General features: G+C 46.7%; 1 protein-coding gene across 14 annotated transcripts in view; it reads right to left on the bottom strand.

Moving 5' to 3' along the window:
* The window catches only part of FARP2 (FERM, ARH/RhoGEF and pleckstrin domain protein 2), a 47,716-nt gene that overhangs the window by 2,879 nt on the left and 33,044 nt on the right, over nucleotides 1-11,793 (bottom strand). For 6 of the 14 annotated variants that reach the window (XM_015871067.3, XM_015871070.3, XM_085512782.1 and 3 more), the window contains 13 exons: nucleotides 9,945-10,123; nucleotides 9,510-9,599; nucleotides 9,284-9,417; nucleotides 8,220-8,301; nucleotides 7,222-7,459; nucleotides 6,433-6,563; nucleotides 5,569-5,637; nucleotides 5,125-5,214; nucleotides 4,705-4,725; nucleotides 4,322-4,404; nucleotides 3,506-3,624; nucleotides 2,620-2,783; nucleotides 493-600 (listed from right to left, as the gene is read on the bottom strand). In XM_015871067.3, the coding sequence (XP_015726553.2) occupies nucleotides 493-600; nucleotides 2,620-2,783; nucleotides 3,506-3,624; nucleotides 4,322-4,404; nucleotides 4,705-4,725; nucleotides 5,125-5,214; nucleotides 5,569-5,637; nucleotides 6,433-6,563; nucleotides 7,222-7,459; nucleotides 8,220-8,301; nucleotides 9,284-9,417; nucleotides 9,510-9,599; nucleotides 9,945-10,123 (1,508 nt within the window). Of the gene's footprint in view, nucleotides 1-492; nucleotides 601-1,572; nucleotides 1,713-2,619; nucleotides 2,784-3,505; nucleotides 3,625-4,321; nucleotides 4,405-4,704; nucleotides 4,726-5,124; nucleotides 5,215-5,568; nucleotides 5,638-5,897; nucleotides 5,981-6,432; nucleotides 6,564-7,221; nucleotides 7,460-8,219; nucleotides 8,302-9,283; nucleotides 9,418-9,509; nucleotides 9,600-9,944; nucleotides 10,124-11,793 lie in introns of those variants that run through there. The other 8 variants (XM_085512784.1, XM_015871071.3, XM_085512783.1 and 5 more) reach the window with 6 other exon arrangements.

Here is an 11,793-nt window from a genome sequence, read left to right as displayed (position 1 = left end):
TTCCAAGCGTGTCCCTACGTGAACATGGAAACATCGTTCCCTAAAGAAACACGCCCTCAAGAAACCTGAATAAAATACTCAGGTTTGGGGACTGATAAGATGAAGAGGCACACGTTGCACTGCACAGCTTGTCACAAAACTGGGTGCTGAGAGCACCACGGGCAGAGAAACTCCTGATGCCTGTGCAGCTGGTGACTGTGCTGCAGCCCCAGGTGAGACACAGACCAAAGGCTGCTCACTCACTGAGCTCCACTCATCAGGGTGTTATGACATCCTTCCCCTCAAATGCAGACAATAAGCACTATTAATAAATCCTGATTAAATCCTGCAAGAAGGGCCTGTGGCCCTACAGAGACCTGACTTCACTATGTTCTACCAACCATTCACCTGCTGCTCTCCTTCAGATTGCAAGGAGAGGCACCTGGAACTGAACGCAAAGAGTCTCCAGATTCAGCCCAGCCCTTAAACATCAGTGTGCATCCACATGCTCACCTGGTGTGTCTTGTAGAAGAACAGGCAGAAGTTGGTGAAAACGACCCAGAGCTTCTGCCAGCCGTTGCTGTTCTTGAACTTCCTCAGCAGGTACCCAGAGAGCTGGTTCTAGCAAGAACAAACAGAAGGCTGCCATGAAACCACTGACTGCTGTCCTTGAGAGAAAGTCAGCTGCTGCAGTCAGAAACCCCCAGCCCTCTGATGTAACTGCTCTGCCTATAGCAACCCTTATACTCATGTTTTAAATGGCCTCCTGCACATTACCTCACTGGGGTACAGGCTGCCCAAGGAGGGAGGCCAGTCACCATCCCTGGAGGTGTTCAGAGCCATGGAGATGTGGCACTGAAGGACATGGGCAGTGGGCACGGTGGGGTGGGCTGGGGTTGGACCTGGGGGATCTCAGAGGTCTTTTCCAACCTTAGTGATTCTATGGTTACATACGGTGACATTCAGCTCTGAGGTTTAAGTGCCCACTAGCTCTCAGTGTTCTGCCAGGCAGTGCACAGCAGTGCAACCCTGACTCATCTCTATGGCCAGCCCTGTCTTCTGCAGGCTGTAGCCAGGAAACAGCGACAGCCACAAGGGCATTCATCCCTTTATTCATCTTTTTTTCACTTCCCCCTCCCCCCAGTTTTATATATAAAAACCCCCAAAACAAGAGAAGGAGGAAAAAACAGAGAAGAAACAAAGATGACAAAAGCCAGAGCTGTGAACAGAACACAGCAGCTGTGCAAAGCCAAGCCCCAGAGGGAAGCAGGCTGCAGGTGAGGGCTACATGGTCACTGCTGCACCCCAGGTTGAGTCCCCAGCATCTGTGCCACGGGGCAAGGAAACCTATGGCACTGAATGAAGGCAAATGGATCATAACAGGAGAGAAAGGCAGCACACACACAGCAGTGTTACACAAAGAACCCTTCTGAGAAGCAGAGATAGGAGAAAATCCTGCATCAGCGAGGCAGCATCACAACTGCTGCTGGATGAACCTCGTGCTAACACAACACATGGGTTCACCAAAAGAAGTCAGCTTCACTTGGCATCCCACAGCTCCTCCCACCAGCACAGAACTTGAGAGGGTTTTACCTGGATCATGCACAGGTAATCAGAGAGGGACAGGCTCTGGTTCCGGTACCAACAAACATGGGTGATTGTGTTGGGCCGTTGGGCCTGACCCAGCAAATAGCGAGGAGGAAGCTCTGGAGAAACAGCAAGAGAGCAGAAAACTGAGCAGAGAAAAGGGGGAGAGAAAGAGAAAAACAGAACATTAGGATAAGAAAAGTGATGCCGCAGAAGTGTCTGTTAAAGGAAAATGGATTGTGAAAGAAGTGATGGTGTTAGAACATGGAATGGAGTGAGGAAAGAAGGTGCTGGAAGAGCTCACACGTTAACTCCCAGAGCCTGTGGTGGGCAGGTTGCAATACAAGGACACAGAAGAGCAATGATATATATATAAGGTATATATATACATATATACCTTCCCAGGTATACCATCATGGAAAGGAAGGCTTCTTCCCTCTGGTAGAAACCACTTTGCTGGCTGAGGTGTCCAACTTCCAGACCCTGAGCCAACATAACACTGTAGGACCTCCTTCCTGACATGCGTGACGTACATTCTGAAAACCTAGAAGCTTCAGAGCCCAGCTGTAACACCTTCCATTGATGTGCTCTAACTGCAGGGCCAAGAAGGAACATGGGCATAGACGCAGCACCCTGACTCACTGCTGTTTGGCTAGCGAGGGACCTTCCTTTTCTCTTTATGGCATTTAGGATATTTCCTACTTCTGGACATCTTCCAAGCACTCCAGGAAGGATCCTACCCAGCAGACCCTGCTAACTGCCACCTAAAGCATGCCTGAGGTACAGCTGCCAGCAGCACACTGAGCAGACATCTGCCTTATTAGATGCTGCAGGACCAGCACCAAAACGTGCCAGCAGTGCCACACAGAGCCACACTGAGGGCTGAGAGCCAGAGGACACACAGACATGCATGAAGATGAGTGGACATGCAGCGGCCTTTCAGTCATCCGTGCTCTCCCACAGACAGCAGAAATGCAAAGTAGTGGAGGATGAGCAGAGGCTGAGGCAGCTGAGATGCACAGAGCGAGAGGCCGGAGCTGCGCCCCGCGGTACCTCGACAGCCACACTGTGGTCAGTCATGGAGACGCTGGTGTTGCGGTACCAGCACACGTGCATGGTTGTGTTGGCACGGTGGTGGCTCTGCCTGTCCAAGGAGCTACGGGAAGAGTGTATGTCATCTTCGGACTCCTGTTCTAGGGAGACCTCGTCAGAGGATCCTGGGGGAGGAGAATTTGGCAGTGGTTTAAGAAAACTGTGCAATAGAGAGCAAGAGAAGCAGGTGTTCCTTTGAGAAAGAGCAGTGTTTCGTTTTTTCTCCTTGCAAGGGTCCAGTTTTAAAGTACAACAACTAGAATGTTGAGCTGCTTGTTTTGGCTTCCATTACTCAGCCGACTCCACAGTGTGGGGAGAATAAAGCCCAACACAACAAAACAAGCAACAAACAAGCCCTCCTTCCCCCTTTACACCCCCCCTTCCCCCTTCACACACGTTTCATCTTCAGTTGATCCTCAGCAAGGAACAGGAAAAATGCTCCAGGGGGGGACACCACAAATTTCAGCACATCCATAACAATGCCAGAGACAAGCACCAGAGTGCTGGGCTATAAAATAATGTGCTCATCTCCAAAGACACCACTGAATTTATGGACAGGAAAGAGACTGCTTGGTTAAATGGAGAATATACAAGAGATAAATAAGGAGCTTAAAAAAAATCAAGGATTCAAGCAGCTGGAGCATCTCTGCTGCATTTAAAGCCATCAGGAGCATCAGCCTAGGAAGACAAGCATATTAACTTGAACTAAAACACGACCAGAGCACAAGAGATCTCCATTACTGTAGGAATTATAAAATACTCCATTTGTGTCATCAAATTTACAAGGGGAGACACAAATGGGACTCAACACCTGACCATTTTCAAGAGCGTGGGAAACACCACTTACTGTTGGAGCGGTTGCATACGGAGTTGTCCAGAAGCATGTCAGATTTCTCAGTGGATTTTTTAGCCATTTCAATTGCCATGTTTAGGTCTTCCATCCACTTCCCCATCTCCAAGCGGGTGCTGCAAGACAAACAGTGTGAATGGTGACCAGCTCAGCCTGGAGCCTTCACCACTATCCACAGCCTTGGAACAAGTTTAAAAGAACCATTTTAAAATGTGGACTTCATGAGAAACTGAATGAGTAGACAGCCATAGGACTGATTACGTGGCTCATGTCATGAGTACAAGGTACGAACTCTATAGCTCACACATCTATACCTATATTTGTCACTATGCAACAGAGTAAGGTCTTCATCTGGACATTGCCACAAGGTAGTGGAATTTCTTCTTTCCCTCCTGTTACATGCACAGTTGTTTTGCAAAGTGCTGTATATAGTCACACTCTTGGCTATTTGGTTGGGAGGTTGGGGCAAAATCAGAATAGCACTGAAGAGTATCACTGTAATACAAACATGTGCTGAACTAAAAAGGCAGCACAGACTCAGTCAAACATTTTGCATCCTTTCTCCTTGTCATGTTAATGAAAAGATCAACAACAGGGGTACCAAAGGGAGTCACACCAGGCTCAGATGGATTTATCCAAGGTTAGTCAAAGCACTACTTGATTAACAGCTGAATTAAAGCCTGTATGATTTGTGTTAGCTTACATATTCCATTGTGACCACGGGACACATGGAACAGCCCTGGAGGCTCTGCACCAAACAACTCCTTGGAAGTCTCTCTCAAATCCACATGCACAGGGGAAAATAAATGTTACCTTGCTGCCACTACTATGGTCTTCTGTGCTGAATAGATTGTGAAGCAGTGTGGGACGGCCCATTCATTCTCACTCTCCTCCACCTGCAGGAAAAAAACAACAAGCTTTTTCTCATCCCTGCTCAGTGAGCGATGAACACCAAAAGCCACTCGTCAGCTGGCCATGAATTTGAGCCTCAATATCATTACAACACAGTAGAAATAATTGCAAAACAGCTACTTTTATTTCTAAATGAATATCACCTACTTTTAAGACTATTTTGGCTCTATGTTTAAAGGGACATGTGTGGTGTCTTTCTACTGATGTATCTCTTAGCTGCACAGCACAACACGTAGCAGGGTGAGAAAAAGGGGATCCTGAACAGGATTAGGCCTGTTACTTACCGGTGGGTCAAGCACTATCAGCTGCAAATCAAACACAAAAACAACAGTCCTGTTAGAATATGGGGGTGGGGACACAGGAGGGTTGATTTTATGCCTAGGCATCTACATTGCAAACAAAAAAAAGCCCAGACAAATCCATGTTCCAGATCAGACTCTCACTGCACCATGAAAATGAATGGTCAAACATGCTCCAGCTGTTTTGCTAATGAGATGAAAGGGATAAGCTTATTGCCTGCAGACGAGTCTTTGTTTAGCATGTAGGCTGAGGCACGTGGAGGTCCCATCTATCCTTAGTAGGGCACAGCTGATCCCACGAGCCTGGAGCCGCTTCAGTCCTTCCATCCCTGCAGGAATGCCCCCAACCTGCCCGAAAGCACCACAGTGCATTAGGAAATGACTTTGCAGCTTGAAGCCACTTACCAGCATGCCATGCAGAGGAAGATGGCCATGAATTTTGAACTGATTTGTCCCCGTGACCCCTTTGCTTGTGTAAAGTAACATATCTGAGAACTGAAAAACAGAAGAAGAACACAATTGATTCTGAGGACTGCAGGCAGTACCAAGTATTTTTCACATCTGCTGTTTAAAGGCTACAGACATGCAAAAACAGCTTCTCCATCACTGTGGTGTGCTCTCCCTAAAACGTTTGTGAACACTTGCTTCCTTATTAAAAGTATTATTTACAAGAGAGAAAATTAAGTTTGTAATTCTGATGATACTCTGGCACTGAGAACAGACAGCATCGTCACATCAACAACCATCACTTCACAATGAGTTTCCCATCGTAAGCACAGCAAAACACTTTCATGGTCTGCTTTATCTTGAAGGCCCTGAACACTGTAGGAAAGCAGAAGCAGCACCCACCAGAAAGAACATCCGCTGCTGTAAACCTTTCTTGGTGAGTTTGTACAAGCAGCCTTCCCGGATAAATTCCTGCCAAGGAAAAGAAACAGTGATGCAAAGCTTCGACTTCCCCAACCACACAGAATTCCAATGGTTCTTTGTTCTCATCCCAGAGCATACAGATGTTGATTGGTGCCCAGCAATGATCCCCAAGAGATTTGATAAATGCCAAACAACGTCTTTCCTTCTGTTTTGTCACATGAATCAGATCCTTGCTGCAACCAGCATTTAAATCAGTGAAGCAAGAGAAGGAAAAGGAGCAGAGTTCCTGTTGGGTTTCAGCAGTTCACCTGTTAGACTTACGTCCCACTGCAGTGACTGCCATCACATCCCAAAAGCATAAGCGATGCTCCTGTACTTATGCTCAGTACATCTAGCAAAAACAAACAAACAGAAAACCAAGCAGGAGCTAAAGAAACTCTTACAGAAACAGTCACCAAAAGCACTTTTATCCAGAGATGCACCTCTCATCACTATGTCCACAAAGAGGTCACATCAGACATACATAAGCAGGGCTGCTAACGGGCTTTTGTTGAGTACGACATCCTGCTTCCCACTCTAACACAGCCCTGCACCCAGGTGGAACCAGTTTCTGCCCCACTGACAACATGAAACTCTGGCTGGAGTTGAAGCAGAAGCATTTGTGATCTACTTCCCTACCACATTGCTGGGAGCTAAACATGACCTGCTATGAAAACAATTATTAACCACTCATCGCACAGAGGCAACCAAGGCAGTGGTGATGCACATCGAGCAATGTGCTGCAATGCAACACCTCGGTCATAAAAACAACAAAGGCTTCAAAAACCCAGCAGGGCTGCTTACCCGACCAGGTGCTGTGAGGTTGTCAATACCAATCAAGTCATGCTGCAGCTCTGTCAGCTTCTGGAAATTCTCCAAGCGGATAAGGCTGTGCTGGAGCTGGGAGGTCATCTCTGTGACTTCCTTCAGGGCATCTGTGTGGGAAATGATGCCAATGGGATCAGAAGGAGGAGACAAACCCAGGTTATCCTTGCAAAGTTGATTCTGAAACTGACAGCTGGATTCATTCCTAAGAAACACTATATAGAGAGAGGCAAAACAGCGACTTCACAGTATCTTCACAAGTGACTTCAGAGTGTCTCCTACGCCTGTGGAGATTATGGTGGCACATCTAAGAAGTAACAACCACGCAGCCAAAAGTCAATTGCAAAGTAAGGAACAACTACTTTCTATTCAGTGCAGAGAACTTCAGAGCTCTGCACCAGAGCATGACAAGACACTGGGTAAAACCTGGTACTGTAATGAAAAAACAAAATTCATATTTCAATACAGTTTAAGCACCTCTTGAACTAAGCCGCCTCCTGACACTTTCCTGCTTTTCTACTTGATAGGCTGTAATTCCTTTCCTGGATATTTAATCAGAGAACACATCTGGCAGTTCTGCTTTCAGCAATCTAAACCAAAACCTCTGCATTTCTCATGGCTGCATGGGAGAATAAGAGGGGTCTCAAGAGGAGAAAAGGAGAACGTATGCTGATTGTGCAGCTGCAAAGCTTTCTGTCTCCTGCAGGGTACCTGCCATGCAATTTAAGACCCTGCCCACCATGTGTGTACAGCTGAGTGCTCACTCACTCCGGCAATCTGCAAAATCCCGGTGCTCTGCTGTGTAGTGCTTGCAAAGCCTCCCCAGGATCAGCTTGTAGTGCATCAACCTCTGGATTGGCTTGAGCAGAAACGTGTTGAGTGGCAGATAGCAAACTTTCTGCAGCTCAAACTCCTTATAAACCATTTCCAGTTTCTTCAGGCGTTTGGTTGCTTTCTCCAGTTCTGTCAGGACCTCGTCATGCTTCTGCAAGTAACTTGTAAACTCCTGTTGAATGGCACAGAAAAGGCCAAAGAGACTGCTACAGATTTTGCAACAATAAGAATCTGGCTACCACAGCACAAGCATATCTGCCCCACTAGGTCCTCAGCCCCAAACAAAGGTACCCCCATTTCAGAATGTACACAGTTAAGAATGTTTGGATTTTGGTATTTGGTATTAATCAGCCTCATGAATCAGTGTCTCCATAGGGGTGAGCTGAAGTTGTGCACAGATAGGAACACAGAGAAACTACTTACATATTTCTCTTTTGTCTTCTGCTCAGTAACTAACACACAGCCTTTCCTCAAGTTAAACACAGGCAGAAAACAAGCAGCCCTACCATTGAGCCCTGCAGTAAGTATTCTGTTTCGAACTTGTTTAGCAGCAGGAATCGTTTGCTTCAAATTAAAATCCTGGGGATTTAATCAATGGGGAATGGCTTTAAACTGTGACAGGGGAGGTTTAGGTTGGATATGAGAAGGAGTTTTTCACCCAGAGGGTGGTGACGCACTGGAACAGGTTGCCCAAGGAGGCTGTGGATGCCCCATCCCTGCAGGCATTCAAGGCCAGGCTGGATGTGGCTCTGTGCAGCCTGGGCTGCTGGTTGGTGACCCTGCACACAGCAGGGGATTGGAATGAGATGAGTATTGTGGTCCTTTTCAACCCAGGCCATTCTATGATTCCTGAATGTTGAACTACCACCTCTGTCAAAAGGAAGAATGGAACCAGCAGCCCTGGCCCTCCATGATCCAAATCCTTCAGCTACCTTCAGAGTGCGCATGTTCCTCAGCATGACATCTCCAATGCGTTGATAATCTCCTTTCACGTGAGCATTTGTTTTTCCTTCCCTGAAACACACACAGAAAGATTAAATAAGAAGGCAAAGTGGGGGAGAATGGAAGATGTTTCTGTTTCCTCCATCCAAACCCTTCTCTCTTAAGGGAAGCAGAACTAACGTTAATCCCACCTCTGTCCATTTCAGCTCCCCTTGCCTCAATGGAGGCTGCATAGAACAACAAAACCAAAAGCCTGGGGAACTGAGAAGGGAAAAGGATTTGCCTGAAAGTCTATTACAGAGTTCAACCTTTCAGACTTTCTGAGCAAATGTCATTATTACAATCCTGCCCAAGTGTATGAATTTGTTTTTGCTCATGCTTCACTGATTGTATTTTTTCCATTTCCCTCACTTCAGATTCAGGTTGCTTTAATCTTACATGATGGCCTTGATGGTTCTTTCCAGAGCAGAAAGCTTTCTAAGTGAATTGGAACACTCAGGTACATACAGCAGCTCGATTCACCAATGCAAAAAGAGAACAAAAATCATCTAATGCTTCATCATCACCAGGAGGAGGGAAAAGCATCTCCTTTAGAGTGGTAGTGAATATCTTCTTACATTATATCCCAGGCCAGGAGAAAGCAATAGAAAGGTTCAAAACTGAACAACATGCCCTCTAAAGTAAATAGTGCTGCAAGAATCTAATTTTAATTACAAAAAAGTGTTTCCCAGATTCTCAGCTGGAGGTTTATTAACTGGAAGGTATTGAAAAAATGCACACATTATCTTCCTGACCTTCTCTTTTCCAAGGCCAGACAAACAGCACCAAGTTGTGTTACAAAAACACTGGTCTGGGCATCCAGTCCAGGCAAATGCAGCAGAGTGTGCGTAAGGCACTGCTTGAAAGACACATTCAGTCACTGATTAAAATTCTGATTTATTAGAATACTTTTCTTCCATTCTCCTTACATTTGAATTGGTATTTCTGCTTATGAGTATGGCTTTAATGCGAGGACTTAGGAAAAGATGCCCATGCACTGCACTTCAGTACTTACCAGAGCGAAAGCCTCTGCTCAATCTCCTTCAGAAAGCCTCGGTGGAACTCATAAATTGGGTCTATGTTAGAGAAGAGTAACGTCATCAGGCCCTCTGGCATTGCACTCTCCTTGATAACAGCGCTGCGAAACCACTGCAGGAACAATCACAAATTACATCATTGTTGTTCCCACTTAAGAAATCTCAAGGAAACGAAAAGCATTAAAGAAAGTGAGGAGCCATTACCACTGTAATAACTTCCAGGTCCTTTAAATACGTCCGTTCTGTAGCAAGAATCTCCTTTGCAATGAAATACGCTTTGTCGGTTGGATAGCGCTGAAAGAGCACAAAATAATCAATAGGTAATACAACGTAGGTGCTGTTACAAAGCAAAAGCTCAAATCTTACATACATTCTTCCTTGCTACGGGAAAAGAAGGTTTGGTTATAAACAGAGCGTTGTTAAAAATTGCTTGAAGGATGCAGCGTGGCCATTGACTCCATAAGGAACGGGGTTCAGATGACAAAGCCTTCCTTGTGCTGCAACAGAAGGCTCTGAGCTCTTCCTAAGGTACCAAGGAGACAACAGATCTGGCTGAGCACCCATACTCTGCAAGCAAGACAAGCTCTGTGCTCTTCAGTGAGTTCGTTAAGTACATTCTCTGCAGTGCTGTGGTCTCACCTTACGTTTCGCCTCATCGTCCTCTTCTATCCTGGCACCACCAGCATCACTGAGGACAGGGCTCAGGAGAGGAGATGAACCCTGGGCAGCTGCGTTCAGGTTGACAGGGAATGCTGGGTTCAAACCCAAGGGACTCTTCAGCACAAGGGAGGAGAGCTGAGAATGGTCCACTGGGAGACCTGGAGGGGAAGAGATGCAGAAGATGGAGTGGAAACGAAGAGAAAAAATGCTTTGCATATCCTGTATCTAAGATAATTACCCACTGTTACTGTAAATCATAATTAGTATCTCACATAAAAAAAGAAACCCATCCAAAGCAACATGCATCCAAACATTTCAGTGTGTCTCTCAGAGTGAATGGATTTCTTAGCACACCAGTCAAGTAACAGCTCACAACACAGGTCTATGCTGCAAGTAGCAAGAATGCCCCTTTTAGTTCATCCTCTTCTGAAATAAGGATTACTTCTTAGCACAGGGGAAAGTCAGAGCAAACCACTGCACTAATTTCAGCTCCACAACAAAAATCCAGCAGACAAAGCTAGCTGAAATACATGCAGAATTCAGGGGATCTCCAGAGTTGGACTGATGGGAAAGGTAGTAGTTCTGTGCAATCAGGGACTGTGCAATAGATTGTTTGCTGGCCCTTCTGCTTCGTACACCAGCAGAACACCCTGCTCTCAGGTAAGCACCCTGCAGCACAGTGGAAGACAAAGGTTTTCAGAGGGTGGTTACAGCCCTGTTGTACAGTAAAGCCTTTCTGAAGGAGGAGCAGCGTGGGCTGCTTTGCTCTGGACTGCTTATTTCTTTAGTCTGTCTGTGGGCTCTTTAAAGACTTCCAAATAGGTAAGGCACCAATGCAGTGCATCTAAAGCCCATCAGCAGCTCTGCCCCCTTCTGCAGCCCCCTGAGATGCAGCATGCAGACACCCCATGGGCCCTGCAGTGAGCATTGCTGCTCAAAAGCCACTTGGTATGACCAAGTTAAGAGAAACTCCGACTATTCACACTACAACCTTCCTAAAAAAAGCATTTTTCCTTCTGATCTTCCCTACGATAAACAGCCACGCCAGCAGCACTTCCCAGCACTATTTGCTTTGTATTCCAAGCAGAAAGTCAGAGGGGAGGACACCTGACCAAGGGTCCCTTCCCTATCACCGTTCCCATTCCAGATTCAACGTAGCACCACCTCTGCCTGTGAGCCCTGCGTTAAGCTGCGCCGCCCTTTCCCTATTGTCAGACTACTTCAAAAACCACCTAAAAAAGTCTTTTATTATTAAAAAAAAACAACACCAAGACCCACGCAGCCCCCGTGTGCCCCCTGCCTTCTTTTACACACGCGCTGGGAGCGGTGGGTCCCTCCATTGGCAATGCAGGAGGCGGGTTGGGCTGGGGAGCAGCAGCCCCGCAGCGCGCAGTTGCGGCAGGACAGTGAGGAGGAAGCGAAGTGCGTAATTTCACATTGACAAATGCAGGAAGCTAAACAGTGCTGCACTCGGTCACCTGGAAGAGATTCAGCTGATGGAGGCTGCAGTTAACTGTTAACACTCTAGGCACGCCAAAGCACGCGCAGAGCCTCCAAATGCTGGCGCATTCCTTCACTCCAGCTACTCATAACAGCAAGGCAGGGGAACAAGCATCTGACATCTGTTTCACCTCCATGGGGAGGACCAGAAGGCCACTTTTGCACAGCAGGGATGGTGAAACGACAGCTCCACAGCCAACAAGGCAGCAGCATGATGGGGGAGGGCAAGGAGCTGCTTTAAATTCTTCCCTTCTTCCATCTATCTCTTACAACATTTATCCACTCCAGTTCTAGCGACTTTCAGTGCGTACGGAGGGGAAGACTGAAG

The sequence above is a fragment of the Coturnix japonica genome, chromosome 12, assembly GCF_054131305.1.
Source record: "Coturnix japonica strain WE chromosome 12, WE-NBRP24, whole genome shotgun sequence".
Lineage (NCBI taxonomy): Eukaryota > Metazoa > Chordata > Aves > Galliformes > Phasianidae > Coturnix > Coturnix japonica.
Note: the sequence above shows the minus strand (reverse complement) of the source record. Positions and strands in the feature narration are given on the sequence as shown.